Below are 27,891 nucleotides of genomic sequence, written 5' to 3'. Positions count from 1 at the left end.
TAATGAACTATTTTAAAATGTACACATGATAAAAAGTCTTCGAAAAGGAGCCTCGTGAAAATTTATTGTAGGCGGACGCGGCGTACCCAAAAAAAAAAACAGCGTCCATTTTGTGCACCTTCCCTCTCGCTTCTCATTGTCGTCGTCGTCCTCGTCGTTCAGTCGCAGTGTCGCAGGTAAAATTAACAATTAACAATTAACTCAACAAGCCGACTTTGTGCTGAATGCAAAATTGCAAATGTGCTTTCGACCTTCCAAGTTGACGTTTTCGTCGAGTAAATGCGTGCGAATGCTTCGAATTTAGCGTTTTTTTTTTTTTTAATTATAGCACGCGCGCTAGCATTGTTAGCATCCTGATCGCAAACGAACTAAAACGCACTTTTTAAAGTACCTTTTCATTGCACCACTCCAAAAGAAGACTCAGTAAGTGCTTTTCAAACTTTTTTAGCTCTAGGAAACCATCGCAAGACAGATTTTTTTTTTCAAGGCCTAGCATAATCCAAGCGCTAATGCAAAAATTAATAATTAAACCGAACGAAAGGGCGTAGATTCTCTAAATCATCATGACAGTTTATTAATTTACTGCAAATTATTTGGTGCATTAACAACTTTAGTGTGCTAACTATTTGGAGGTAAATCCAATTTCTGCAAATGTTTGCTGGTTTAAACAAGGTTTTACTTTGCCAGTGATGAAGAGAACTAGGTCTCCAGAACCTCCCCAACCGGCCCGCCAACAGTATGTCCTGCTGGAGGTCCCAATGGACAGCGCCTACATCCTGTCCTCCCAGGTGAACGTCACCTGGACGGTGGAGCCCTACTGCCTCAGCGCTCACCTCACTCCCAAGCACCCCTGGAGCAGTGGCCCGAGCAACTTCGCTCCCAACGCTTCATCTGTCATGCTCACCTCCCCTCTTTGCCTGCCTCCTTCGCCTGCCACGCAGGTCCCGGTGCCACGTCTGGTTCCTTCGCTTTTCACCTGGACCATGAACAACAGGGAGATCTGCAACAGGTTCATGCTGGGGGCGTGCCCCTTGGGGGAGGTGTGCCCCACGCACCACACGCCGTTGCCCTTCCACTGGCAACTGTACAATGTCGTGGAGCAACGCTGGGTGGACGTCAGGCCTCACGCCCAGCTGCTGCTGGAGCGCCTGTACTGCAATGTGTATTGCCAGTACGTCACCCTCAACGAAGGGTGAGTTCCGAGCAAGATTATGTGACTTGCTCGAGCCAAATCATGACTCCTCTGTTTCTCCGCAGGCATGAGAGCTTCACACTCAACCTGAGAGACTTGACCATTTTCGATGTGTACAAGTACGAGAGTGCCAGGCGACTGACCAACTCGGACTGTGACCTCCAGAATCCGCACTTCCCCGGCAAATGGTGCATCTACTGGTGGTTCAACAACCAATGGGTGCAGTACAACGAGGTTCCCGTTTACCTCCATTTTTCTGCCCCTTCTCAGCTTCTGTGTTGACTTTATTTCTCTAATTCACGTTAGTCGCCCCCTTTCACCGTTCCTCACCTGATGCATGGAGGTAATTTGATGTTGAAACATGAGATGGCGCTGTTCACAGGGGCTGACCACCCTGCTGATGAGCAAGCTGGCTAACAATGAGCTGAGCTGCTCCATCATGATGGACACACACGAGTGCATTGTGGACTTCAACACCATGACGCAGACCAACTTGACCACGGGCTTCATTCGAGAGATCCGCTGCCGACCAGTGTACCGCCCGATTGAGTCCATGTACCCTCTTCTCAAGTGTGTAACCATCCCATCAACTTTTACGTTTCCTTTTTCCTTTTGGTGCATCTTGCTCCTAACCCGCCCCCCCCGAACCAGGACGGGAATCGATTTGGCTCCTATCCACTATCCTTATCATCCCAACTTCAATGTGGACCCTTTGGAGGATTTCACCACCTGGTACCCCCCAGTGTGGTGTCTGGCCTTTGAGGACGACTTCCACCTGATTGATCTTCCGCCCAACACGGTGACCTTTCGGGAGGTCCAGAAATATTTCTACCTGAGCCTTCCTGAGACCCAGGTGGATATCGTCAGCATCCAGCAGGTGCAGAACATACTGCACTGGGACAAGTACCAAAGGTCCCAAACCCGCCGTCACGTTTTCTAGTCCTGCCTGTGATACCACCAGGAAATTTGCAAAGGAGACCTTGAAAGGGTCCACCTTTGGGGCTAGTATGAGAGGCGGGATCAACATGGAATTGGCTTTTTCTCGTTTTTGCTAGGCACAAATTATACATGCAGAAGAAGCACGGCGTCGGCAATGATCTTCTGGAGCGTCACCTATTCCACGGGACCACTCCAGACGCGGCCGAGTACATCTGCCGCCACAACTTCGACCCGCGCCTGGCCGGCATCAACAGAGCGGTCCTGGGTCACGGCTCCTACTTCGCCGGCTCGGCCAGCCTGTCCGACAAATACGCCATCGAGACGGGGCCGCATCAGCTGCGCCACGCGTTCCTGGCCAAAGTCCTGGTGGGGAAGGCGACGCTCGGGCACCCCGACTACCACCGCCCGCCCCCGTGCATCTCGGGGGGCGGTTTCTACGACTCGTGCGTGGACAGCATAGCCGCTCCCAAAGTCTTCGTGGTGTTCGACAGCTCCCAGTGCTACCCGTACTACCTCATCAAGTACAAGGTACTGAATGGCATCATCAACCTGTGAGGGCTGTCATCGCTCCAAGTGTTCTGTTCTCTTAAGAGTCCATTAGAAAAGTGATGACTGTTAGGCCCTTTTTGTTTTATTTGGATTACAAGTACTTCCGTTTTAGAAGGTACGCCATGTTCCCCGACTGTTACTCTCAGCACTTGCCAAAATGTACCCGTTAAATCGGGATTACTGTTCAGACTGCATTGCATTGAAGTTCAAAACGTCATTGTGGTGGGGTCAGAAGCAAATCTTTATTAAAGGAGCTATTTCCTAAAATGATGCCGTTTTATTTGGTCATTTAAGATAAATTGGTGATATTGTGGTGATTTTTTTTTTTTTAATTATTATTTACAGTATGTATTGTGCAATTTTGCATGCGTGTCAACAAGTCACAAGGTAAGAGATATTCACAGAAACAATAACAATCAGAATAATGCACTTGTCATCCAGGACAGAAAAAAAAAAAAAGAAATTGGATGTCCTGAGGGTGGCGCTGCAGGAAAGCCCAATCGTCGTTAATTAAAACAAAAGTTAACCACATCCTCCCTAGCAGGCGGCGTCCTAATCATTTGCGCCCCAGATTGCTGTTGAAGCTGGACAGGGCGATGGCGAAGGCTTGCAGGGCGCACATGGGGTAGTTGTAGTCCAGCGTGAAGCTGTCCTCAGCCACTCGGCCAAACTGCATCACGATGTAGTCGGCTGAATCGAGACGGCGCCGTCAAAACGGCAAAGTGAAATAAACATCGGCGGTGTTTGACACTCACGGTCGTTGTCGTGGACGATTTGGAAGTTCTTGATGGAGGCCTGAGTGACGCGTCCGTAGAAGTTGAGCACGTGGGACTGCGTTTCGTCGTTCCACACGGCCGTCTTGCTGTGAAGCTCGATCAGGTTGTCCAAGGAGCGGCTCTGCCAGCGGTTCAGCAGGCTCTCCTGCTCCTGAGAGGCAACAAACGGGACGGCGTATAATTACGGGGCGGAAGGTCAAAGGTCCTTGTTGAGGTGACTTGCGTGACTCACATTGTGGGTGCTCACGGGCACGCGCTCAAAGTTGGCATTCATGCCCGGGATGACGACAGTCATCTTGCGCGGTCCCTTGATACCCAGTACGTTGGTTTCCTGGCGGGAGAACAACGGATGAGAGATTGCACGATCGGTGTCCACCGGCGGTTTTGGTGTCACTCACGTAACAGACGGCGGCCAACTCCTGTCGAGTGCTGCCGTCCTCCATGGCGGCCATGTTCTTGCAGGGGTTGGCGCCGTTGTTGTACACGGTGAATTTGGTGCCAATGACGTTGGACCTGGCAGGAGGAACATCCAATAACAACCTGAACCAGTCCAAAGTGGACCTCCCGGTTTTTACCTCAGTTTGCCGATGAAACTCTCTCCTTCTCGCGAGAGATCGGTCGGGTCGACTGAAATGAGGTAGTTGGACGTCTTGCTCTTCTTCCGCTTCCTCCCCGCCAACAAAAACACCTGAGGAGGAAAACGAGGAGGTCAGTCAAGCGGTCCGACTCGGACTAAAGGTGAGTCGGCGTCACCTTCTTGCCGTCCTCCTTCTCCAAGTGCATGTAGTAGGTGGGGTAGAGGCCGCGGTCCATTCCCTTTTTGTCGCGGGTGATGCGGCATTTGACGGTGGCGCCACGTGGCGCCGGAAGCAGAGCAAACTCATCCAAGTTGGACACCTCGAGAAGAGGCGAGCTTCTGGAGGAGGGCGAGCCGCCGGCGATCGCCTCCTAGAGAGTCGGCACCAGATCCGTGAGATGGTGCCGACGAGATGGTGAGCGAGATCACACGCGAGGCGGCTCACCGGGTCATTGGCGCTGCCGGCGGAGGCGGGCCTCGTAATTTGCGCGCTGGGTGTCGGGGATTGCGGCCGCTCTTCCTCATTGTCCTCACTGGATTCATCGAAGTTCATGCTGCCGGAGAGGCCTGGCCAACGACATTTAACTCCAGAAACGACTCCGGGATAAAAAAAAAAAAAACCCGAGTTTAGTTTCATCACCTTGTTTCCGCAGCAGTTCGTGGATGTCCGTTTTGGGCTGGTGCAGCGTCTCCATGTCGCCCGCCATCTCCATGTCTCCCGCGGCGGCTGCAGGCGAGGGAGGCGGCGGCGGCCGAGGCTTGAGTGGGGACTGAGTGTGAACTTGGCCCTGGGACGGGTTGACGGATGTGATCTGGATTGGCATTCCTCTCTGGGAGCTTTTGGATCCCAGAAAGGCTGCCGGACCGTTAATCCCTAAAAAAAAAAAAAAAAGACGTTTGTTAGAATCTGGCGGCGTCCTCCATTTTCGGCTGCGCTCACCGTCCACCGTGATGTCGTTGGCGTTGCCGAGATGCGACTCCACCAGCGGGGCTTGCTCTTCGCCACGCCGCGCGCGGGTCCGCCGAGGCCGGGCCTCCGTATTGGGCTGCACCATGAGCGTTTCCTGCCGTTTGCGTCGTTGCTTCTGCTCCAGCAATGACCTCTGCGACGGGCAGCGAGCGATGACGGACATTTTGGGTCAAGTCATTCACACGAGCACAACGTTGCCGCTCTGCCGACCTGTTTTTCCAGCTTTTGCTGCATGATGCTGCTGTGCTCTTCAAATCCGCTGCAAGGGAAGGAAAAAAAAAAAAAAGTGGCGGACTCTGCATTTGGCTCAAATGTTAGAAGTGAGGACCCGCAGGCACCAAACTGAAAATTCAGGAAGTATAGGAGAAAATGTCGCCGGACGTGGTGGTGGTGGGGGGGGGCCTCGCGTTGCTTAGCAACGACGAGAAAGGGCAACTGCAGGGAGTGAGGGCTTTGGGGCGCACTCTTCTGTGGGAATTTTTCAGATATGACAAATGCTTGTGACTGGATCCTCGGGTGGATATTTTGGACTCATCTTTGAAGCTTTTGTACTTTGGCGGCAGTTCATTCACTTGTTGCGACATAAGAGCAGGTGTTGGTGACAGAGTGGGTAGGCAGGCTGCATTTACCTCGTCGTCGTCGTCGTCGTCGAACTGGACGCGAAGCCGGCAGAGCTGGAGGGTCTTCCAATTGGTTGAAGGAATACAAAAAAGAGAAGGCAAAAAGTTGAAAGCAGTGCTTCCCGACGGTTGTCACCCGCTACTTGCAGACGTCTTGCCACCGGTCTCGTCTTTTTTCGCAAAGCCCCTGACCTAATTATATTCCCGTTGCAGTTTTTGTACCACCTGTCCGTGACCGACCTATAAACGGGACACCGAGCCGCGTTTGGGTGTTGAAAATCACTCCCTTCAAACAACACAACGGGTCGCCTGCGTGACTAATCAATATTTCAGCGGGCTTATGTAACCGTGGCGATGGTGGTGATGACCAAACATTGATTAAACATGAAGATGGCGGAGCTGCTCTGTAATTGGAGGCCTTTTTAGCATGTCGGTGGCAAAGGGAACCAATTAGAGGGCGCAAAAAAACTCATTGGTCACTTGGCAACATCAAAATTGATTTGTCGATTATTATTATTATTAATATGCAGTTTAGGAATTTCTGGTTTGATTAACTTTGTGCACCGCTAAGAATTCAATTTATAAAAAATCTTGATGAACTCGTTTAATTTGAGCGCATGCGATGGTTTTAGCGCACCAGGCTTAGATCTGCTGGCCGTAAGAGCATAACGAGCACTTTCTTTGCAGCCGTAATAAACAAAAAGCAGCCAAAAGTCGACGGAGTCGTCGACTCTAACCTGTACGACCAGCGGCTGTAGACGGGCTGCGACTCCATCCCGGCTTGAACCGACGCTCATTCGCGCCTCGGAGCGCTCTGAAATGCCTGCTCGTTACGCGCGGAGCCAACGCAAGACGCCGCGGCTCGCCCGCGGGAGTTATTGGATGGCTGGCTGGCGAGGTGGAGGAGGAGGAGGAGGGGATCGTTGCCATGACATCCACGCAACGCACCGGGATCGGCCAGGAATATGGTCGGGAGGAAAATCTCAAGGTGCGCGTGCGCTCCACGGAAGTTAATATGACTTCCTGGCTACTTTTCTGCCAGGTTCTTTTACCAGACTATTTTTAGTATCCGTACTTTTGCCTCCAGTGATGTATTACAAAGTGACATTTGTCTAATATTTCCAATTTCCAGGTGACTAACCCAAGTTACTTTTCTCAGTCAAATAATTGCACTAAAATTACTGTCTGAGATTTTAGTATTCTACGACATCATGGTGACTTTGACAACACTTTGCCATAAACTCACTTATAGGATTCCCCGCGCTTAACGCTCGTTGCCAGGAGACCAACATCCGTCCTTTTACACGAGTACGACAACCCCAAGAGTCCTATTTGTGTGTGTGTTTGTGTGTGTTTTGTCCTCAGAGACGTTGAAGTGACACAGAAGTCGACTGATGAGGAGCGCGGGGACGCGTGGGACTCACCGGTGGGAGTAATTGCATGGAAAAAAAGGTGACAAGTGGCGGTAATAACACCTTATGGCACCTAGTATATGCTGTGTAATCACGTCAAAGCGCACAGCAACCACTGACGGATGTCATTACATTGCATTAAAAATAAAATACTCGTAGGAGGGGAGGAAAAGCAACATTTGTTAAGTGTAAATGTGTTCTTTAAAATAAATAAGTCACGGGTATGGAAATTTTGCCCCCTAGACGTGGGGTGGCCAGACAGTGCACGATGGAGCTCCGCCCCTGGAGGCGAGGTGTAAAATGGCAATTTATCGCTCTTTGCATTTTTAATAAGATCTTAATACAAGAGGCGGTAAAGCAACTGAGAAATGATGCACTTGGGCGCGTTTGAACACTTTCTTGTGATTATTTTTGGTATTTTGTAATCAAAAGGCAACAAATCGAATGTCAAGAGTTTTTTTTTTTGGGGGGGGGCGACATTGCTTCATTAACAGGAATGTAGTTGGAAACTAAAAACGCAAAAACAGCAGGCGGGCGCGAGCGAGCTCAAACATGCATAAACTATGCCCCCTCCCCCCCTCTTGTATGACTCATTTAAGTGCAATGTCGTGCATGAAAAAAATATTTTTGGTGTGTTAAATTCAACGCTGCAAGTCAAGTAAAGCACAAGTAGATGCCACGCACTCGCTTTCACGTTGTCGGAGACGTCGAAGTGCGTTTGTCGACTTCACTTTAGTTCCCTAAAGTAAGCCGCTAAAGTTGCTTATCATCACGGAACGTTATTGCTGGCTCTCTACCGTTAGCACGTAGCATTAGCCCATAGTCGTCTCTCTCGCCCCTCAAAAGTTACGGTCGGGTCATTTGTCGCGTGACAAAAACAACGCCGTAGCCATGGCGACTTGTCTCTTGCTGAGGAAACACATAAAAAGTGAGCAGAAAGTGGTTTCTCCTCACCTGATGCTGTAGTAACTCATGTTTATCCACGGTTGCTAAGGAAGATCTTCGTGGCGACGTTTTTTCGCCGAGGAGCAACCCCGTCCTTAGTTACCGCACACGCTAACAAAGTGCGCCCTCATTGGCAGACGCGTCAGCAAAGCGTTTGATTGGTTGTTGCTGCGGAAGGGCTCGATTTGTCTCATATGTGCGAGTTTTCGTCGCGTTTGGTGTTTTCTCAGTCACAAAGTGAACGTTTTGACGCCGGGAGACAAATCAAAGGTTTGTAAGTGATATTAATGCAGGTTATCCTCTCCACCGTGCTGCAATGCATCGTTTTGAACATCAAATGGACACTGTGTATAGTTAACATTTTTTTATTCCACAGTTGTCATAATACATGTGGGAAATCACATCAAAAATCTTTCTGCAACATTTATGATACATAAGGCGTCATTAATTTGTCAATTCTATACACGCAGGGCATGCATTTAAGTGCTGCCATACAGTTCAATGATGGAAAAAGTACATGCAGACAATCGTTGGGAGTTGGCTAAAATGAGATCTAGAGGTATATATGATGTCAAAATTGGACCCCCCCACGAAACAAACTGCTAAATGTTAGCATGGTGTTTCTCCAGGCATGACTGCTTTCTCCCATATTCCAAAACAAGCATATTAGCTTTATTAACCCTTATTTGTCAATATCTGTGAATATGACTGATTGGTACCCTCAAAGGCAGGCTCCAGCTCATCAGCGACCCTTAAGAAGATAAGTGTTATAGAAAACATCTGGATGGATGTCTTACACGTAAATAGAAGTGGTAAATGTGTCAATGCTAGCTGGTGATGAGCTTGTTGCATTCCGCTAGCTGTCCTCTCCCCTCCAACATAGTCATCAACGACGCCCGCCTCCTCCAGGTCACCTTCAGGTTGTAGTAGCGCTCGGGTGTGTCTGGCACCAGCACGTCGGGCAGCTCACAGCGTGGCGGCGTGCATGGTTGGGCGAGGAGCCATTGTGCTGAAGAAGAAGAGTTGGAGGAGGAGGCACAATCACCTTGTTGTGGTGCTTTTGGAGTGTCCACATTAGCACAGATGGAAGTTCCTTCTTTGACTGGCGGACTGTAAGGAGAAGAGCATGAGGCACCATCGTCCTGCTTTTCCAGGTCTCGCCTTTTTGGTGCATCTTCCTTGCATGCCACACTTTTCAACCGATGTCCTCCAGAGTCTGTGCGGGTCACGTGCAATCTCTTCACCTGATGATGTTGAGTGTGTCCGTTAGCCTGGAACAACAGCGAGGGGAACTTGTCGGTGGTCTTCTTGGACAGCTGGCTGCAAGTGTCCGGGATGCACTTCCTGCGCCGGACACGTCTCGACGTGGGAGCTGCGGCCTCCAGTGATGTGTCAAACTGTGGGTTTACCTTAAAAAAACAAAAACAGGTTAACTATATGCTGCAAAACGTATGTGTGCGTGTATGTTAAGTTACCCAGGAGTTGAGGTTGCTGTGCAATTGCGTCTCAGGGAAGAACTCTTTAGGATGCAAGGCAGAACGGACTTCAGGACAGGGTGGGAGTCTAGCGCCGCACACAGGCTGCTCAGCGAAAAGCAACGGAGGCTTCGCAGTCTTGGAGCTTTTGCGAGGCATTAAAAGACAACATGTCCGAAGACCAGCGGGACATCAAATGTCTTCATTTGAGTGACAGTTCACTTCCAAATGAGACTTTCGCGTCGCTTTTGAGGTATGCCACGTTCTACACTAACGACATGTTTGCACGAATAAGATGCTTCCTGTTATATTTAACACCAATCTAAAAGTTTACACACCTTAAACGGAATCTTCTTATGCTTCATTGTGGGAACTCTATAAATATATCACGGATATTTAGCAATTGATTTAGCTGTTTTTGCTCTACGTTTCGGTTCGCTGTAGTTTTGTTACGATGTACTTCCTATTATGTCCAGTTTCAACATCCGATTGGGCAGCACCTTTCCCTGAGCTGCTATTATTGGTTCATTGTCAAACCATGTGACCACGACGATGCCCCCCACCGAAGCAGCGCCAAAATAGAACATATCTGTTTATTGAAGGAAATAAAAACCGTTTATTTTACTTAAAGTTATTGCTTTAATGTGCTCTTTTGTTTTGCTGCGGCGATTGAATACACATGATGTATAACCATCAGTTACTTTGTTGTATTTCGTCATCTTTTTGGTTCAGCCGCAGTTTCGAGACACTTCCCAGTTAACTCCAATTTCACATCCGATTGGCTAACACGTTCCCTAACTTGCCACTATTGGGTGGTTGTCAAACCATGTGACAAGAGCCGCTACCGCAGCATCCTCAGCGCCAAAATTCAAAAAACCTTTATTGCTAAAAAAAAGAAGAAAGAGTCGTCGTGTTTAAAACTCTAAAGCGTGTCTAATTCGTCGTTTTTTCCGCATTACTTGTGTTAGAACTAATTCCACTATTTGGCGACAAGCAGGAAACGCCGCCATCGCCGTAATGTGAAGGTGAGGCCCGGGTAACGATTGCTTGCAATTATTATATAGTTAGCCTAGCCTAGCTCTTAATCATATTTTATCTCTTCAAATAACAATAAACAATCTAGCAATGGCCAGATTGTGTTTTCGCGTTCGTGATTGAATCTATATGTTTAGTGTTTCTGAAAAGCAAAATGTATAGTTCATAAGTTAATGTGTTTTCAAATGTTCAAACATTACGTAGCTCGTAGCTTGTGACTCGTATGAACATCATACGTCAATTCTGTTTTGTCCTTGTTCAACGTGAAAATACTATTTAAGAATAAAACAATGTGACTTTTTGATAGTCTAATCACATTAAAACGTAGATTTAAGGAAAATAAAAAGTGTATGTAACCATGAAAAGCACATTCAGACCCAAAGCAATTTCGGGCGAGGTTAACTGTATGTTGGAATATGTTAACTGGTTGTTAATTGATGATCTTTTTTCCAGCATATCTGGGTGACATTTTTGTGCAACTGGTTGACCATGAGACGGAGCCCAAGAAGACCCTTGATCCTCAAAAGACGCAAGCTGCCCTTTCAGCAGAGCGGCCCTACCACGAGTCAGGATGTATCACTTCCCCGAGAAGATCCGGGGAGCTCATCCTCCTCTCAGCAATTCCCGGTCAACGTGCGCGTTCTGGATCACCCCTTGTTCCCCAGCACGCAGGTGGTGGTCATTCCCAAGACGGCCGAGCTGCGCAACGTCATTGAGGCGCTGACAGTCAAGGGCAAGGAGCACGGCGCTCAGGGGCCCAACAAGTTTATCCTCCTGGGTGAAGGCGGCACCCTGGACTCGGCCTTGCTGGGCATGACGGACAAGGACCCCCTCTTTCCAGGGAGCGCAATTGGACAACAAGTGTTTCAGAGCGCTGCACTGACTGGAGTTAAACAACGTAGGAATTTTGTAGTTGCACAACAAATAGACAGTTTTTAGTCAAAAGCCAATCCATGTAGTTGACAAAACACGGCTAGGGAAATACATTAAAATATTTCTCTGCAACATTTATGATACATATAGTGTGACACACCGGGTGAGTGGTGAGCACGTTTGGTCTACTCACGTCTGCCCGTTTGTCTTTATAATCCATGTGAATGATTCTTTTGAACTTTAGGGGCGCATATTACATTGACATCCATTCTGTGTTGCATTCCAGTGAAAAGGGAAGATGACAGCCTCACCAACGTGCAGTGGTTGGAAAGTTGCAATACTTTGCAGCCGGGACCTGGCGTTGACAAATTCAATAAAGAGAACCAGACTGCGGTCGCCATGTTGGAAGGAAGTTCTTGTATGGTGCCATCTGTGCCTGAAGCGGCATGCAACTCACTACCTAAGGTTATTTTTTCATACTTCTTGCCCCGTAAAATTTCAAATGGGAATTGCTCAAACTTTCTTTCGCTTGACGTTTGCAGAGCACCGCAGCGCCCATCGCAGGCGCACAAGACGCCCCGTCCGTGAAGCCGCCCTTCTCCTACATGACCATGATCCAGTTTGCCATCAACAGCAGCAAGGACGGCCTCATGTCCCTGAAGGAGATCTACAACTGGCTCCAGAAGCACTTTGAAGTCTTCAGGGACAAGAACAGGCAGGGCTGGAAGGTGCCAAAAACTTCTTTCCATTGTCTCGTCCTTGACACCAATGCCTACGGCAGATTTCTTGCTATTTTTTTCTTTTTCTTTTCTCCTTCCAGAATTCCGTTCGCCATAACCTCTCTCTGCATAAAATGTTCCTCCGAAAGATGTCGACCGACGGCAAACATTCCTTTTGGACCATTCGGCCTGAGGCCAATCGAGGACTCACATTGGATCAGGTGTACACGGTCTGACACACGTTTGAATGCTCTGCTCTAAACATCACGATTGGTTCTTTGATTTATTTTTTTTAATTTTAAATTAAAAAAAAAAAAACATTTGCTCCTTGTCTGTCGTGGATTTTTGTGTTTTTTTTTTATTTTTTTTTTAAATAGCAGCAAACGCTTCCTGTTCCCAAGAATGCAACTCATGGCCCTGGTGAGTTTGGTTTGCAAACATTCTTTTTATTTAAAAAGAAAAAAAGTGAGTTGACTTCATTTTTGTGTTTTTGTTTTTCCTTCTGAGGTTCAGCGAAGCGGATGAAACCTCTTCTCCCTCGAACGCCCTCCTACCTGGTTCCCATCCAGCTCCCCGTCAGCACCTCTCTGTGTCTACCTTCTTCCGTTTCCGTCGGCCCTCTTGCTTCCACTCCCGCTCGCTACGCAGACAGCAGCCCCTCCAAAGCCAAGAGGCGCAGAAACTCTCCAAAGGTGGCACATTTCCGTAGTTCAGCTCTGAATTAAAAGAAAAAATCTTTTTGGGCGTGTATTTTTTTCCGCATTAATGGCATTTCAATTCATGTCATGATGGAACATTTCGTTTTGGTGCCTTTCCATCATGGCAGTGATGATTGATGGCGTGCCGATTGTGTTTGACCACCAGGTGGCGCACAAGAAGGCTGAGGCGCCGCCGGCTAAGGTGCGCAAATTGGAGCTGAATGAGGAGCTGGTGTGCACACCCGCCCAGCGCAGGAGCCCCAAGATGCTCGCCAGGAAACAGCAAGCCGGCAGCTCCCGACGGAAACAGCGACTGGTGCGCACGCAGCACGAAGAACCAATGCTGGTTTACTCGCAAAACTTGGACGGGGACTCCGGAATCGCCACCTCGTCTACCTGTCTGGACGTGGAGCCGGACCTCCAGGAGGAGAGCGTCCACTCTTACAAGACCCCCATCAAGGCGGGCCAGCGCCTGGCCTCCTCCACGCCCAGCAAGCCGGCGGCCGAGAGCGGCGGCCAGAGCGTGTTGGACTTCAGCCCCATCCGCACGCCCAGCGGCCTCGCCCGCACGCCCACGCACGACTACACCACCTTCAGCATGGGCGAGACCCCCTTCAAGGACTGGGCCCCCTTCTCCGACGCCACGTCCAGCTCGTTGGGCTGGCCGAGCGCCTGCTCCAGAGAGCTGCTCCTGGCCGGCGGCACCCCGCCCGCCAACCGCTCGCTCACCGAGGGCCTGGTGCTGGACACCATGAACGACAGTCTGAGCAAGATCCTGGTGGACCTTAGCTTCGGCCTGGACGACGTTCACAATCTGAGCTTGGCCGACGTCAGCCTGTCGGAGATCCTCCCGCAGCTCAAGTAGTCCGGTCGCGCACGTACCCGGTCCAGATGGGTTGACATATTCCCAGTGGACTTTTTTTTTTTTTTTTGCTTTACAGACTAAACTAAGTCTTCTCATTGACCATTTCTTCAATTTGCGCGTCTGCTCAACAGCGCTTTGAAACACTTTTAGTTTTTGTTCTTTTGAAGAACTGCCTCACTGACACTTTTTGTTTCCGACAACTCTCTTTGCATGTTGATTTGCACATTTTCTTATTTAATTTGGAGGGTCGTACGTTGCGTGGAGAGACGCTTCCGCCGTTCAGTTTTGGCGTTTAGAATGCGTTGCAGGTTGATTAGCAATAAGCCGTTTCAAATATATGGCGTCATTAAAAGCACGAGTTTGCATCACCAGCGATAGAGAACATGCAAGTCCAGTCCCGAGAAGCACAATGGAAATGTTCCTGCCATCTTTGTTGTTATTCTGCCGTGGCGAAAATAAACGTGCGGGTGCCTTCAAACACAACGTTTAACTCGAGTTTATTTGATTGTTTAACGGTGATAGAAACAACGTGCAAATATTTCTACTGTGAGTTTATGTGTGTCGTCTAACAAAATACAGAATTGTCCCGTGTGAAGCTGTCTTTCTGGATTGGAAGAAGACGAAAAGTTGCTTTCTCCTCAGTAGGTCTTCACCTCCTGCTGGGCCACTTCCAGAAGAATTTGGAGACGCTTGCTGCAGTAATCTGAGGAGAAAAGTCGGTAACGTTGTGGAATATTCTGTCATGTTTTTTTTTTTTTTAAGCATAAATAGAAAGTGTTCACATGATGCTTTTTGTGTGTTTTTTTTTTTTGGGTAAAGCATTGAGGTGCAGCGTGCCACTCACTGAACACGCGCCTCCATCTGGGCGGCAGTCGGGATCGGTGCACGGCCACGTAGTACACGGGGACGCCGGACAGCGTCAGAGCGCAGCTGCGTCCCGTGTTCCACGGGTCCGAGTACAGCGACAGGCCCACGATGAAGAAGCAAACCACGGTGAAGGTGACGGCGATGACCAGGGGCACCTGCCGACGGGACGGGGGAGTTGCAGTCAACGAGCAAAACGACGACACGGTTGAGTCAAGCGTGTGATTTCCGAGCCAAAAGCTCACCTTGAAAGGCCGAGGGAGCTGCGGGAAGCGGTAGCGGTGCACGAGCATCCCCAGCGTCGCCAAGGCGATGAAGAACCAGCGAGCGAAGGAGGCCAAGCTGATCAGGTGTTGGATCTCCTCGGTGATCAGCATCACCACCACCAACGGGTACTGGATGGCGGTTTTTTTTAACCACACGTCACAATCGCGCTGCCTCTGCCGACGAACTTTCTAACCATTTGCGAACGTTTACCAGAAGCAAGACCGCGGGCAGCGGCGTGTGTCTGCGGATGTGAATCATGGAGAAGATGTGGGGCCAGTGACCCTCTCGGGCCCCCACAAACAGCATCCTGGAGCACAAGCAACCGTTCCGCACCGGTAAGACATTTGATGAGTTCATTGAGCAGAATTTTTGCATGGCATTATATGGCACTGGCGTAGATAGAGAGTCAAAAAAGGATTGGACTCACCTGTCATTTAAAATAAAATAAATAAAAATTGCCCTCCTCCTGCAATGTTAAAAGCAAGAAGCGCCCACCTGGGTGAGGTAAAGAAGCCCCCGTTGAGAGCTCCCAGGCAGGACAGCGCCACCAGGAGGGGAATGACGGTCGACACGCCCTGGAGCGCGCGGTTGGCGAATGTCTGCGATGCGGAAGGGGGGGGGGTGATGCCTTCAATTTGATTATTTCTACTTCATGTTGCGCGTGCGTCGTCTTACTGACCACAGCCACGGCTTCGGACAGCAGCAACTCGTCGGGCGTCATCACCGTGTAGTAGGACACGTTGACCAGCACGTAGAGCACCGTCACCGTCACCATGGAGCAAATGATGGCCAGCGGGATGGTCCTGAGACCACACTGCAACCGTTGCGCAAGGTTGCCCCTTAAAAAAAAAAACGGACTCACCTCAGTGGGAGAAGTACCTGTTGGGGTTGATGATTTCCTCCGTCACCATGTTGAGATAAAACCTGAGAGGGATAGAAGGAAGCATGCGGTCAGGATGTTTGCACGTTTTTCTTGGGACTGTTTTGAGATCACTCACCATCCTCCGTATGCATACAGGCCGTTATAAAAGGCGAGCGGCAGCCTGTCCAGCGTCAATGCCTCCAGCTCGAAGCCCTTCTGGAAGTTCTCCGTCTTCCCTGAGATGAACAACGACACGTTTCAAAGTCTTGCTCGAACCCGAGTCTGCTTTGCGAAGCCCACCTTTGGCCAGCGCCATGACGCCGGGCACGATGATGAGGACCAGGGCGAAGGTCTTGATGAAGGTCAAGGTGACTTGCGTGCGGGAGGCCATGGTGACGCTCCAGCAGTTGACGACCACCACGAAGGCTGCGACCACAAAAGCGGTGAGTGAGGGGGGGGGGAAAGTTTGGGCGGCGAGACGAAGAGGTATGTGACACTTACTCACACCCAGAAGGCTGACCAGTCGGATGAGCGCCGTCGGGGCTTCGCAGGGGGCGAAGAAAGGCTCAACCACGTAGCGGCCAAACGCTAGTGACACATAGGAGGCCACGGCCGGCCTAGCAAGACATGCGGAACGTTATCGTTTAATTTTTAGCGTTCCAGTGGATTATTTAGGAATAGTACGTGTAAAGTTGCCTAACTCGTCACCATTTCACAAACAAACTCACCTGATAAAGAGGAACTCCACCCAAAGGCGTAAAAAGGCAGGAAGTGAGCCCAGAGTCTCCAGTAGGTAAGTGTAGTGGCCCCCCGATTTGCTGAAAGTGGTGCCCAGTTCTGCGTAGCACAGCGCTCCTAAAGGCACACACATCATCATGCGTCGCTGCAGTGTGACATTCTTTGCACCCGAGTCCGTACAACCGTGAGAAACTGGCCTTGATAATCATTTGCTGCCTAAACGGGCTGCTGCTGTCCTGCGCGGTGTCCCTACCGAACAAGGAGAGCACCCCACAGAGCGTCCACACCACCAGCGAGAGGCCCACGCTGCCGCTGTTCATCAGAACTCCCTTGGGGGCGATGAAGATGCCGCTGCCCACCACCGTGCCGATGATCAAGGACACGGCGGGCACCAGGCCGATCTCCCGCCGCAGGTGCACCGCCTCGCCGTCCCGCCCGACGCCGTCGTCGTCGTCCTTCTTCTGCCTCATGCCGCTGACCTCGTCGCAAGCGATCCGCAACACTCTTGTCAAGACTCAAGACCGCCAAACTCTCACGATCCCTCCCCAATCGTGTCTGTGCCTCCAAACTTTCCTCACTCACTGATTGGCTCTCCCGCCCGAGCCCGCCGAGGGGAAACAAAGCCAGCGCTTTCCCCCGGGCCTCGTCGACTAAGCGGCCGTTTAAATGCTGGGGCGCACTGTTTTGCTTTTGTGTGTGACACAGAAAAGGAGGAGGAGGGAGGCAGCTGCACAAACTGGGACAACAACAACGCGTCCTGCGAGGACCCTGCTGGCATTCACCATGCGCAGCTTTGCATTCCACTGTTAATTTCCTGCATGTGGTGAATCCTTCAAAAAAGCTTGAAAACGAGACATCCGTGGTGTCAAATTGCAAGTTGCAGTTCAAAGAAACAAAAGTCATGCACAGTTTGGAGCCCTTGGAGTTATTTTTCTGCGGCCTGCGTCACTTTGTTTTTCGTCCACGGGAGTGCAGCATTTGCTCACGTTGACTACTTCAACGTGTCATCTGTTTGAATTCCCGCAGCAAAGTTGGGAGCCCTTCATTATATTTTTCCTCTAGCCGCGTCACTTTGTTTTTCGTCCACGAGAGGGCAGCACTTGCTCACGTTGACTACTTGATGCAATCTGTTTGAATTCCTGCAGAAGTGTTCTCATTGTTTTCTTCAAATTCCCCTACTGTCTTGTCTTTTTCCAGATTGATGTGGCAGCATGCTCCAGGAGAGCACATTCCTATCAACCTCAGCTACTCCGACATTGTAAGTAGAGGGTGGCCTTGCGCCAACCCGGTGTCCTCATGCACGTGTCCTCGTCCATATATTGTGGCCTCCTGGTTCACCTGTGCCGCAATATTTTTGCCAATTTCGCCATTTTAAGCCTTAGCCCGTGTCTCAATACTTTTGTCTTCATGGGGCTGCTGCCATTTTGGCGCCAATGGAGCTGCCACTACGTTTCAAATTTTGGTTGGGAGGGGTGGGTTTGAGAGAGAGGGGGGGGGTCTTCATTTCCAGACTGCATGGCGTCACTGTGACCAAACCCCTTGGCCCGCTTCTTGTTGCTAGGATACGCCTCCTCCCTAACCTGCCATCCCTCCATGCTGCTATTGTGGAGGAAGATGGCCTTGGATGATTTCAAGAGACGCGTCATTTATTTTGGGGGGCGGGGGTGAAACGCACATTTCTTTGCAATTTAGGAAGAAAATTTTTGTAGATTTTTTTTCCCAAATGCAAACATTTCTATGATATAGCTCCTTGAAAGTGAATGTTTCGTTGTATTTATTTCTCCAAAAAGTTGGACCATTTCTTGAGTAAATCGTTTAGTTTTTTTCTCTCTCTCTTTGGTAGCAAACCATCCAAATTTCCCCTCACCTCCAATCGTCCAATAATGAACTGTTGCCATCAAATGCGATTTCTTGCGTTGTGCTTCTGCCGACGTTTTGCAACGTCCTGCTGAGTCTTCTTTGAGATCAAATCAAGAATTCATGAATTTGATGACTCATTCATTCAACATCACAGATGCGTCCTTTGGACACAACAGGAAGGGAGAAAAGGAGGGTGGGGGGAATTGGCTGCTGCGATTTGCGGGCCGGCTTATCCTTTCCTGCCCGCCATTGTGAATTATTGATGACGCTGACGACAGACGTGAAGAACGGGAAGCTTGAGCTTGCCACAAACTTTTTATTTTATACACTTTGAAATTTCCATTATTTCATCGTATTCTTTAACTACAAACTTGGGTTTAATTTTTTCCCCCAAAAAAGGCATAATTTCTTTCACCAAAATTATTTTTTTAATTAATTTAATGTAATTCTTTTAATTAAAAAACATGCAAAACATTTTTGTATTTATGGAAATATTTTTGTCGTTATTACATGTTATTTGTAGCATGATTTCTTTTTCAAATTGTTGTCACGTGAGCGCGCTCTGGAGCAGATGTTTGGCACGGCGCTTCTGCCTCGCTGTGACCTGAGCACCACTCGGACGAGGCAATCAACACTCTTGTTTGCCGTACGTGCCATCTGTGTCTTTCCGCCAGGAAAAGACGTGGGCAGCATCGATTGGGATCGCATCAAAGCTCCCGCGGTGGGAGGCCTTGTCCCACACGCACACACGCGGGAGATGGGGAGGAAGTGCGGTAAATTGCTGTGTGTTCATCTCGCTGCATGTACCTGTGCAGCAGCAGCTGCAGGACGTGCGAGGCATGGGAAAAAAAAAAAATCTTCATTAGCAGCCGTTTGTGGGCTTTGGGCCCCAGCTGCTTGGTTGCCTGGCAACTGGAACCCTGCTCGGGCCAATCAAGGCTGCATGCAACAGGAGTTGGACCCGATGCAACATCTGGAAAGCCGTCATTGTCGAATACGTCTGGATTGAGCAGACACTTGAAATGAGAATGTTCGCAAAGGTTGAAATGATGCTGATTGGGAGGAAAAGGTCTTTGTGTTTTGTCGTATTCAAAATGGAAACAATGGTAGCGAATTCCGTTTCAGCACCACGGACAGTGACGTCCTGCTGCTCTTTAATTTACAACCTAAAAGCACGTCAATAATCACATGTATTGATTTGTATGCGTTTTCTCTGTCAGGTGGGAAGAAAGATGCTGGTTAAAGAAGGGTTGGGGGCATGTTGGACAAACGGGCGTTACCACAGCAACCAGAAGACGAGTAAGTGTGCATTGCATTTATTTCGCTGTCCCCAAATTAATTCATTAAATTATATTTATTCCTTTTTTGTCTTATTTTATTTCGCAGTCATTTTAATTATTTATTGAAAGAAAAAATATGTTATCCATGAATTTAAAACACATTTGCTATTTTGTAGTATTTTATTAGTGCATTTTTTCACATTGAAAATGTGCTGCATGATTAAAAATCTCTTTCAAACCATTTTTGCTATTTTCTAATAAATGTATATTTTTTTCATAATTTGTAAAAAAAAAAAACAATAAAAAAAGTTGCAATCTGATGTGATAATTACATAAATAAGCCATTTTGCATTTTTACTTATTGTTGCAATGATGGAGAACGTGTGCTGTTCCCAATAATTTGACCACCTGTGCGAGGCAAACCTGACCCCCCACCACCACCCCCATTGCTGGATTGACACCCCGAAAGTGAGCATGATCGCCCCCATCTAGACATCTGCATGAGAGAGGGGGGGTGTTCCTAATCAAGTGTCCCTTGCCTCCTGATTGGTCAAAACTCCTAATGAGGATGAAAAGCACAGCTGCAACTTTAAGACTCCTCCTCTTGCTCCTCTCCCCCGTCTCCCTCAATGGTCTCTCCCAGCTCTCCTCCTCCTCCTCTTCCTCTTCTTCCTCGAGCTCTTCTTCTCCGCGAAGCGACACCGGAAACATGTCGTCGTGGGCACGTTGTTCGTGACCATGATGATGATGATGACGATGACGATGATGAAGGCGGCGGTGCTGGTGGTGGTGGCGGCGGCAGTGGAAGCGCGCCGGCCGCGCCTTCGTCACGCCGCGCGGACGCACCACTGAGGCCAGCTTGATTTTTGTTTTTTTGTTTTTTTTTATTAGGAAGAAGGTGCATGCGCAAGCCGCAGACAAGCCGAGCGTCGGCATCGTGAACGCGCACGGAGAGAAGGTAAGCGCGCTCCTGACCTACATCGCCAAGGTGATTGTGTGCGTGCGCGTGTGTGCTTGACATTGCTGGCAGGGAGGGGGGGGGTTTGCTTGGTGGCATGATGTAATGCACTTGAGACAATAGCCAAGCATGCTGCCCCCCCCCCACCCCCCCAACACACGCACACACATACGATACAGTCAGGCCGTTTGAATGAATGAACACACACGCATGCATTAAGCACACACTCACATGCACTCGCGTGTGAATGGCCGCAGGCATACACTCGACATCTTTACAATCAACACACACACGCTGTCAGGCCGTTTTAAGGAATGAACATGCATTAAACACACACACTCACATGAGCTGTCAGCATTCATGTCATTTTTACAATGAACACACGCGTCAATTGGGGTGTGTGTGTCTGCATGTAAAGCAGCGTTAAAATTCGCACAGAAGTATTGGGCCATGTACAGGAAGTGAATGGTGACAAAACTGGGCCACGTTCTTCTGTCGCCGCACGATTCGACGTAAATATGAGCACTGATGGCTTCAGTGATTGATTGAAGAGATGTGTCCCAATACTTTTGTCTCAAGGCAACGCTTTCTTACGAGCCTTTCTGGCCACCTCATCAATTGACGCTCAGTCTTGCTGCAAGGTATTGTGGGTAATGTAGTTTACACACGCGCACACACGGCAAGTCCAATTCTTGATTAGATCGAGTTGTAAAATAGCCCGAAATGCTAACGTCGACTTAGCTTTGATTGCAAATCAAACGATGGAATGAATTTTAGCGTGAGACTGGAGCGACTTGCCAGGTTGTGTTGTTGGCAGGCTGCTGCTCGTGTTTGAATCATTGCGAGTGCTCGCTACAATCTGGGCCGCTCCATTCATAAACACACACACACACACACACACACTTGAAAAACAGCGTGGCTAATGTTGTTGTGCTGTTAGAGGTCCACGCAGCACATTTCATCCCTAATGTGCTGATCACACACGGTGGCCTGCGCGCTCGGCCGTGTGCCACTTCATGTTCTGCCACCTCATGCAGTCCGTTTAGGCAGTTGGCTGGTCGGGCCCAACAAAAATCATCCCATTAATTTCTGAGGCGCGTCTCTCTCTTGATTTGCTGAGTGTTTGACGGCCTTTAATTAGCGTTAGCATTTTGATCTCAACTCACTTCATTTTTGACGTCTTACGCAGCCCCTTTAGGCAGCAGTCTATCAAAGGTCGACAAGCTGATTTACGATGCGCATCCCTCATTTTGTTGATCTTTGGTGTCCTTTAATTAGCCTTGGCATTCCAAACTTACTCACGCAACCCATTTAGGCCGCAATTAAAAATCCCTCACCCGATTTCTAATTGCCCGTCACTTGCTTAATTCATAAGACGGACTGAGGTTTATCTTTCATTCATTCTTGTTAGCGTTGAAATGTTGACATAGTTTGTGTTCTGCAGCCTCTTTAGGCAGCAGATGATTTTAAAAAATTGACCAATCGGTTCAAAATTCCCTGGCTTGCTGAATTGGTAAAGAGCCTGAGGCTTTGCACACTTTTATTAGTGTTGTTGTGTTGCCAATTAAATGCGAACACACTTCATGTTTGAATTCTTACACGCCTTGTTTAGGCAGCAGGCGAGTCGGGCCCCAACAAAAATTGACCGTTTGATTTACAATGCTTGATTTGTAAGAAAGACTGACTGATGTCTTTCATTTAAAGACTGACTGCCCTTTAATTAGCATTTTGATCGCAACACATTTCTTCCGCTGCCCGTCTAGGCTGCCGTTGGACGTTTTGTATTCTCCCCAAACGTCATTTTGACTAAGCTCCATTAAAGCACGTCCGTCTCCGCGTTGTTTCCTCCCGCTTATCTCCAAAGCGGCAGCGTGCCGTCCGTCGGGCTGAGCACGAAGCACCTTTTTGATGTGCACTCGAGGCCGCCGCTTATCTCCACGCACAAATGTTAGCGTCGTTAATGAGATTAGCAGGAAGTGATTGATGAAATTAGCTGCGGCGTGCTGGTTTGTTCCCACTGTGGACGGTAACGAGGCGTTTGATGCACGTGAGCCAGATTTAGAACTCATTAAAATGCCATTTTTACCATGTTAGCGCGTTAGCCGGTCGACTCGCTCAAAGGCCGGCCTGCAACCTATTGATTCTTCTTAGTCGCCGACAATGATTTAGGAAGTCGTCGCAGCGGCGGCGGAAACGCAACAAAGGGTGATTGCATGTGCCGTGTAGCAGAAAAACGTCAATTAACGGCGACATAAAACACGGCCGCTGTGCTCACTGGGCCTCCGTCTTGATGGACGAGCCGTCCGCCAATCAAGCGCCGCCGAACCGTTTGGAATGCGTCAGCAGTCGGCGAGCTGGCCCGCTCTCCCGCTTAAACGTTAGCGGCTGGCGGCTGAATAGCGAGCCGGAGGGACTCTGGCCGGAGCGTTTCGAAATCTTGCCAGAACCTGCTGGGTCACAGGCCCGACATAAAAGCCCGGCCAGGACCGGGGACGGCGCGAGGACTGCATCTTAAGCAGCTTCCTGGTGTCTCATCGCCAGCTCGGCACCGCTACGGCGCTCGCTTGCAATGTCTTTCGATTCCCCGTGATCGAGGTTGCGCCACGGTTGCCAAATGTAGGCCGAACGCACTTCTCACGCGCCCGCTCGTGTATGAAACGCTAAGAGTTGCGAGCCTCGTTGGACGCGCTGTCAGTATTAGTCGTAACAATCGTGACAGTCGGGCGAGCATTAGCTTGGAAGGCCGCAGCCTCATTTGTTTGATTTTGGGACGGCGTTCAGAAGAGGTCAGAGTCCGACAATTCTCTCAGGATTAAATCTTCCGCAGCCTTTTTACGTGCTAAACTCGTCGTCACCCTCATCTGCTTGAGACAATCTCCCAAAAAAAAAAAAAAAAATTGAATACAATGAAGCAACTACGTATGACGTTGTATTAAGTTGGACACGTTGAGCAGATAATTAGTCGGGCCTGAAGTGCTTTCATCCTCATGCTTCTGAGTTATCGAAGTGACTGAAATTTGGCTCCTTTTGTTTAGCGTTAGCATCTTCATAGCTACATGCGTCCTGAATTGACTTCCTACACCACTTTTTTAGACTGCAGACAACTCAGGCTCTTGAAATTAGTCGGGTCTGAAGTTGTTGCACACTCTGCTGGTTTCTCTCCAATTATTAGCATTGGCATTTTCATTTCTACGCATGTCTTGCTTGAGATCCTCTGCACCCCTTTTAGGCAGCAAACAGCAGAACGTTTTTTTTTTAATACAGTCGGCAGTGGACACATTAAGAAAATGAGTTGGGACTCAAATTTCTGTCCCTGCATCTTGCATGCATCTTGTTCGGCATCTTCCGCAGCCTGTTTAGGCAGATGTTCCAAAATGGTTTTGTTGATTTATTTTTAATTTTTTTTCGTTTTTTTTCAGCGGCAAGATGATGTGCGAGGTGATGCCCACCATCAGCGAGGACACGGCGCTGAACCAGCGCGGCTCGCAGAGCAGCTCGTCCGACCCGGACTCGCACTTCGAGCAGCTGATGGTCAACATGCTGGACGAGCGAGACCGCCTGCTGGACACGCTGAGGGAGACGCAGGAGAGCCTGGGCCTGTCCCAGCAGCACCTGCAGGACGTCATCTACGACCGCGACTCGCTGCAGAGACAGCTCAGCTCCGCCCTGCCGCAGGTAGGATCCCGATTTGATACGTAACCATTCGCCAACTGGCGAGGGTTAGCGCGCCAGTGCCGTCTCTCGGTCTCGGCGGTCGTATTCCTCTATGCGCCGTTGTCCCGGCTCGACCCCGGCGGCCCGGCGTCATGGCGACGGATCTGTGCTGCAAATGTCGCCGCGCACCCCAGCGGGTGAAATAAAGGCACTGTGGCGAAGGACGCCAGCGGAGGCTAGCTTGTATGATATCACGCTGTCGCAGGCTGCGCGCCGCTCTGCTGAGCACTCGACTGTACTGGAAGGAGGAGGGGGGGGGCACGCCAAGGGCCTTGAGGGAGCACCATCCCCCGCCGCGGAATCATTAAAAGAGCGTTTTGCTTCCTGCTCGTCCAGCTCAGAGCGGTAATCGGCGACCGGAATGAGCTGCGCGAAGTCCGATTTCAATAGGCACCGAATTGTGCACCCGTCGCCGACTTGTCACAATTTTGGCATGGAGATGGGAAGTCAAAAGGAGGAAAATGACTGGCCACTTTCACAATATCATTTTGCTTTCCCAATAAAAATTCAAGGATGGATTCTCTCTTGGCACGTGTGCCGCTCCTGGTTTGGATTTCCGCAGCATCGAGGAACAATCATCATGTTAACGTTTCCCAAGCGTGACATTTGAATTCCCGGCCGCTACGCCGGCTGACCTTTCTATCGAGGCATCTCAACCGGGAATGTCAAGACTTCCTGTTGAAAAATAGAAATGCAGTCGCACGTTTATTTATTCTACAATACCGCCGTGCCCCGAATGTGCTCAACAACCAAAATCAGGAATTTCCACAATAAGGCGAAAAGTTTGTAGGGAACGCGCGGCGATGGCTTTCCGACGTCGCAATCGTGCCTTCAAATCGGAATCCCAACGGAAATAAATCCGTGTCATCGCCACAACGCAGACTTCCGAGGGGGGGGGGGGGCGGGTTCAGAGCAGGATAGAATCGGGATGTTAATCGACTGTACTTCCGACCTCCTTCTCCCCCTCGAGGCCTGTCAGCTGGCCTCGGCATCACATGACCCTCCCCCATGATGACCCAGATGGCGGGGGCGCTCCTGTGTCGTTTATTTCTGACAAGCAACGATTGTTTTTAGCGTTTGAGCGAGCCTTTAATCTCCGACGGCGTCCGTAGCGGTACCGGCAGAGGCGACCGATCAATACGGCGGAAATGGTTAACGGCGAAAGGATCGGTCGTCGCGCCGAAGCAGAAACGCGGTCGGATCGGGCGAACATGCGACGTCGGTGATGTCATCTATCGGTTGCTGTCGCGGTCGTACGCTCTCAAACTGATCACGGGGAAACGATGACCTGGTGTGAGATCGCTCGCCGGTTCCTCGCTAACCTCTTCGCCTCTGAATGCGCCACTTGAACGCCAGAAATAGAAGATGATGTCATCGGCAGCAGCTGAGGGGACAAAGACTCGCTCTCTCTTTCTCGCTCTCTCTCGTTTGCGCTCTCCTCTGGGAACCCCGCCACCCCACCCCCCAAATCCCTCGAGATAACAAAACAGTAATCCCAACACTCTTTACTGTACTTCACTATTTAAAAATTGAATTCATTCAATTTTTATTCATGAAATAACGAGCTACAAATTAGTTAGTTGAGTCACAATTTCCAGTATGATACTCTTAGCGCATGGAAACATTTCCCGACGTCGACAACAAGAACCGAGAGCACAGCTGTTTAGGCACCCAGTGGAAAACCATCATTCCCCCGCCTTCTTTTTTAAAATTTTATTTTTATTTCCTGCATAAATGTCGCAGTCCCGTGGCAACTTCTTCACCGCAGCAGCGCGTCATTCGCACAGCGCTTGGCAAAATGTTGCCATTGTTTCCCCCGACAAAGAGACGTTTGACCGCGGCCGAGGGCCTTGACTCTGCGACGGCATGTGAGTGTCACAGGTTCGGCCGCAAAGAGCCGCCGGCGTAGGTAAGAGCGGGGCTCTTCTTGTCCCTTTCATTTCCCATTTTAGCTCGCGCCGCTAATCGATCTCACATGCGGCATTTCATCAGCAAGCCATTGAAATGCGCTTGTCCATGAATGTGGCGCTGTGGTGCGCGACGCGGCCCCTTGAGCCATGCAGAACATTCTCAAATCTTCAGCTCCTACTTGGACGGCCACTTCATGTCAAGCTAATGGATCGGCGGGCCTTCCTGCTGCCATTAATTCCGCGCTAATGGATGTAAATGCCACCGTTGCGCGCTAAGCGGCTAGCAAGGAAAAATAGAGTATGAGAGCTCGGCGGAAAGTTCTAGCGTGTGTGAGTGAGGCAGCGGCATGACACACGCCCGCGTGAGTGACAGCTAAAAAAAAAAAAAAAGTAGGTCGCGACCAAATGTTGCCTCTGGTGAGACACGACTGAAGATGAAACGCTGAGATTTGCAAGTAATGAACGCCCACCCAAAAATGTTTAAGTGATTTAATGTCGTATTTGTTTAATTCCTTATAATAGAACTGGGTTTTTTTTCTGCAAGGATTTGATGCCAGTAGATGGCGGCAAAGCACTACTTTAGTCTAAATGAATCTCGTCAACTCACTTCCACACAGTTGCTTGGTAGAAAGATGAAAGATGGTCGCAAAACATTACTTTGAATTATTCTCCCAGTGGATTAGCCACACCAATTGTCCTCTTTTAGCATTCGCCTTACGTTGGACCCGTGACAACTCGAGGCAAGAAACAAGGGCGACTTTTGTGAGCCGTTGCTCATCACGCGAGATGAATTGGCACAATTAGCGTAATCTCAAGGCCTAAAAGATCTTTTTATAATAAGCGTCAGCCAGACGGGGAACACAGGCTGTCGTGTGTTAGCATGCATTAGCATGATTAGCATGACCGTGGTTTGGAAACACAGTCGGAGGCTGGCGTCAGGCTATTTTTAGGTAAAGGAATAAAGAAAAAAAAATCCTGGCATCTTTCTAATCTTCAATGTTGCATCTTAGAATAGTCACATCCGTGAGCTATCAGATATTTTTAACTTGAAAGCTTTTGGGGTTTTTTCCCCTCCCTATCGATTGACAGCCGTTTTTAATCTTCACAGTCAGGCGTGTGTCGCCCTGTAATTCTTTTTTTATTTTTCGACTAAAAGCGTTTCATTTTTGGAAGAACTAAAAGCATGCAGATGTCGCTATTTGTCTTCCAGTTGGATGCTGCTCTCATGTGGCTGGATTAGGTATTACATGCAGATCAACGATTTAGTTCTGCAAAGCCTTTCTTTGTCTGACAATCACATTAACAAAATAAGAAATCAGCATCTATAAAGTGTATTTTTTAAACAAAATAAATTTTATAAACTTGAATAATTCATCAGATGCGTGCACTTTTAAAACCATATTTTTAATGTCTCCTCCATGCATGATTTTTAACATCTGTATTTCTATACTATTTTCTTGCATCTTTATTTTTGTATTTTATTTAAATTATACGGCAGATTATTTTGAAGTATGATCTTGATGAACTCAAATGAACTCTTAATTTCTTTCGTGAAACGGAATTTTTAAAGTGGATTATTTTGAGGTCAAGAAGTCGAAACGTTTCTGTCAAGTGTGAAAGTTGTCCACCGGAGGGCGCTATTGGATTTTGAAAGCGCAACTTTTTCCTGCCAAATGATTAAAAAATGACCTTCAGCAAGGAGTTTGCGTTTCCCAAACTGCCTTAGTAAGCCCTGAAGGAAAATGCAAAACTCAAGTCCGCTTTATTCATTGAATTTATTGAAAAACTGTACA

The 27,891-nt window shown here is 49.0% G+C and overlaps 6 protein-coding genes across 18 annotated transcripts in view; 3 read left to right on the top strand and 3 right to left on the bottom strand.

Moving 5' to 3' along the window:
- Window positions 1–109: 109 nt before the first annotated feature.
- Window positions 110–3,075, top strand: LOC148341209 (protein mono-ADP-ribosyltransferase TIPARP-like). Of its 5 annotated transcripts, XM_088288990.1 has the most exons (7): window positions 240–423; window positions 688–788; window positions 942–1,192; window positions 1,258–1,426; window positions 1,575–1,762; window positions 1,844–2,104; window positions 2,248–3,075. In XM_088288990.1, coding segments are annotated over exons 1-7 (1,410 nt in total). In that variant the 5' UTR covers window positions 240–422; the 3' UTR covers window positions 2,687–3,075. The 5 variants fall into 5 exon arrangements, with proteins under 5 accessions (XP_088145113.1, XP_088145116.1, XP_088145114.1 ...); XM_088288987.1 differs by lacking the exon at window positions 240–423 and adding an exon at window positions 110–176 and having other exon boundaries at window positions 688–1,192; XM_088288988.1 differs by having other exon boundaries at window positions 688–1,192; window positions 1,258–1,411.
- On the bottom strand, window positions 2,904–8,093 carry tulp3 (TUB like protein 3). Of its 3 annotated transcripts, none has more exons than XM_088288993.1 (12): window positions 7,990–8,093; window positions 5,633–5,686; window positions 5,214–5,262; window positions 4,974–5,136; window positions 4,674–4,907; window positions 4,479–4,600; window positions 4,210–4,404; window positions 4,032–4,144; window positions 3,855–3,969; window positions 3,689–3,787; window positions 3,436–3,607; window positions 2,904–3,370 (listed from the first exon to the last, which is right to left on the bottom strand). In XM_088288993.1, exons 1-12 carry the CDS (start codon window positions 8,007–8,009, stop codon window positions 3,237–3,239), a joined length of 1,470 nt encoding a protein of 489 aa, XP_088145119.1. In that variant the 5' UTR covers window positions 8,010–8,093; the 3' UTR covers window positions 2,904–3,236. The 3 variants fall into 3 exon arrangements, with proteins under 3 accessions (XP_088145119.1, XP_088145118.1, XP_088145117.1); XM_088288992.1 differs by lacking the exon at window positions 7,990–8,093 and adding an exon at window positions 6,361–6,503; XM_088288991.1 differs by lacking the exon at window positions 7,990–8,093 and adding an exon at window positions 6,361–6,939 and having other exon boundaries at window positions 4,674–5,136.
- A 236-nt stretch (window positions 8,094–8,329) lies between these two features.
- rhno1 (RAD9-HUS1-RAD1 interacting nuclear orphan 1) lies at window positions 8,330–9,953 on the bottom strand. The gene is made up of 2 exons (XM_088287885.1): window positions 9,456–9,953; window positions 8,330–9,389 (listed from the first exon to the last, which is right to left on the bottom strand). The coding sequence occupies exons 1-2, from the start codon at window positions 9,612–9,614 to the stop codon at window positions 8,808–8,810; spliced, it is 741 nt and encodes a 246-aa protein (XP_088144011.1). The 5' UTR covers window positions 9,615–9,953; the 3' UTR covers window positions 8,330–8,807.
- On the top strand, window positions 9,527–14,128 carry foxm1 (forkhead box M1). Of its 5 annotated transcripts, none has more exons than XM_088287879.1 (8): window positions 9,527–9,708; window positions 10,944–11,388; window positions 11,650–11,828; window positions 11,906–12,091; window positions 12,184–12,312; window positions 12,460–12,502; window positions 12,590–12,774; window positions 12,947–14,128. In XM_088287879.1, exons 2-8 carry the CDS (start codon window positions 10,980–10,982, stop codon window positions 13,643–13,645), a joined length of 1,830 nt encoding a protein of 609 aa, XP_088144005.1. In that variant the 5' UTR covers window positions 9,527–9,708; window positions 10,944–10,979; the 3' UTR covers window positions 13,646–14,128. The 5 variants fall into 5 exon arrangements, with proteins under 5 accessions (XP_088144005.1, XP_088144008.1, XP_088144006.1 ...); XM_088287882.1 differs by lacking the exon at window positions 9,527–9,708 and adding an exon at window positions 10,260–10,480 and having other exon boundaries at window positions 12,463–12,502; window positions 12,596–12,774; XM_088287880.1 differs by lacking the exon at window positions 9,527–9,708 and adding an exon at window positions 10,260–10,480 and having other exon boundaries at window positions 12,463–12,502.
- Window positions 14,126–17,329, bottom strand: LOC148341205 (cystine/glutamate transporter). Its single transcript, XM_088287884.1, has 12 exons — window positions 16,630–17,329; window positions 16,367–16,493; window positions 16,140–16,255; window positions 15,939–16,064; window positions 15,775–15,874; window positions 15,656–15,700; window positions 15,456–15,579; window positions 15,272–15,375; window positions 14,987–15,083; window positions 14,755–14,904; window positions 14,490–14,667; window positions 14,126–14,348 (listed from the first exon to the last, which is right to left on the bottom strand). The coding sequence occupies exons 1-12, from the start codon at window positions 16,844–16,846 to the stop codon at window positions 14,284–14,286; spliced, it is 1,449 nt and encodes a 482-aa protein (XP_088144010.1). The 5' UTR covers window positions 16,847–17,329; the 3' UTR covers window positions 14,126–14,283.
- Window positions 17,330–20,171: 2,842 nt separating this feature from the next.
- ppfia2 (PTPRF interacting protein alpha 2) overlaps window positions 20,172–27,891 on the top strand; it is a 28,506-nt gene continuing 20,786 nt past the window's right edge. For 2 of the 3 annotated variants that reach the window (XM_088284400.1, XM_088284417.1), the window contains exons 1-2: window positions 20,172–20,474; window positions 23,894–24,149. In XM_088284400.1, coding sequence (XP_088140526.1) covers window positions 23,901–24,149 — 249 coding nt within the window. In that variant the 5' untranslated portion in view covers window positions 20,172–20,474; window positions 23,894–23,900. The remainder of the gene's footprint in view (window positions 20,475–23,893; window positions 24,150–27,891) is intronic. The other variant, XM_088284408.1, reaches the window with a different exon arrangement.

Source organism: Idiotropiscis lumnitzeri, chromosome 2 (genome assembly GCF_059441095.1).
Source record: "Idiotropiscis lumnitzeri isolate Australia: NSW breed Sydney's pygmy pipehorse chromosome 2, RoL_Ilum_1.0, whole genome shotgun sequence".
In the NCBI taxonomy this organism is placed as follows: Eukaryota; Metazoa; Chordata; class Actinopteri; order Syngnathiformes; family Syngnathidae; genus Idiotropiscis; species Idiotropiscis lumnitzeri.
This window is presented reverse-complemented; position numbering and strand designations above follow the sequence as displayed.

Excerpts from the sequence above, each read along its gene's own strand:
- LOC148341209 (XM_088288986.1), top strand. Across the intron at positions 1,427-1,574 it reads AATGGGTGCAGTACAACGAG|GGGCTGACCACCCTGCTGAT; the intron begins GTTCCCGTTTAC and ends CGCTGTTCACAG. Across the intron at positions 1,763-1,843 it reads TCCATGTACCCTCTTCTCAA|GACGGGAATCGATTTGGCTC; the intron begins GTGTGTAACCAT and ends CCCCCGAACCAG.
- tulp3 (XM_088288991.1), bottom strand. The coding sequence starts at position 6,398 with ATGGAGTCGCAGCCCGTCTACAGCCGCTGGTCGTACAG. Across the intron at positions 4,405-4,478 it reads CCGGCAGCGCCAATGACCCG|GAGGCGATCGCCGGCGGCTC; the intron begins GTGAGCCGCCTC and ends CCGACTCTCTAG. Across the intron at positions 3,788-3,854 it reads AGTTGGCCGCCGTCTGTTAC|GAAACCAACGTACTGGGTAT; the intron begins GTGAGTGACACC and ends TTCTCCCGCCAG.
- rhno1 (XM_088287885.1), bottom strand. The coding sequence starts at position 9,614 with ATGCCTCGCAAAAGCTCCAAGACTGCGAAGCCTCCGTTGCTTTTCGCT. Across the intron at positions 9,390-9,455 it reads ACAGCAACCTCAACTCCTGG|GTAAACCCACAGTTTGACAC; the intron begins GTAACTTAACAT and ends TGTTTTTTTAAG.
- foxm1 (XM_088287879.1), top strand. The coding sequence starts at position 10,980 with ATGAGACGGAGCCCAAGAAGACCCTTGATCCTCAAAAGACGCAAGCTG. Across the intron at positions 12,313-12,459 it reads CATTGGATCAGGTGTACACG|CAGCAAACGCTTCCTGTTCC; the intron begins GTCTGACACACG and ends TTTTTTAAATAG. Across the intron at positions 12,775-12,946 it reads GGCGCAGAAACTCTCCAAAG|GTGGCGCACAAGAAGGCTGA; the intron begins GTGGCACATTTC and ends TTTGACCACCAG.
- LOC148341205 (XM_088287884.1), bottom strand. The coding sequence starts at position 16,846 with ATGAGGCAGAAGAAGGACGACGACGACGGCGTCGGGCGGGACGGCGAG. Across the intron at positions 15,084-15,271 it reads GGCTTCTTTACCTCACCCAG|GATGCTGTTTGTGGGGGCCC; the intron begins GTGGGCGCTTCT and ends CTTGTGCTCCAG. Across the intron at positions 14,349-14,489 it reads CAGATGGAGGCGCGTGTTCA|ATTACTGCAGCAAGCGTCTC; the intron begins GTGAGTGGCACG and ends TTTTCTCCTCAG.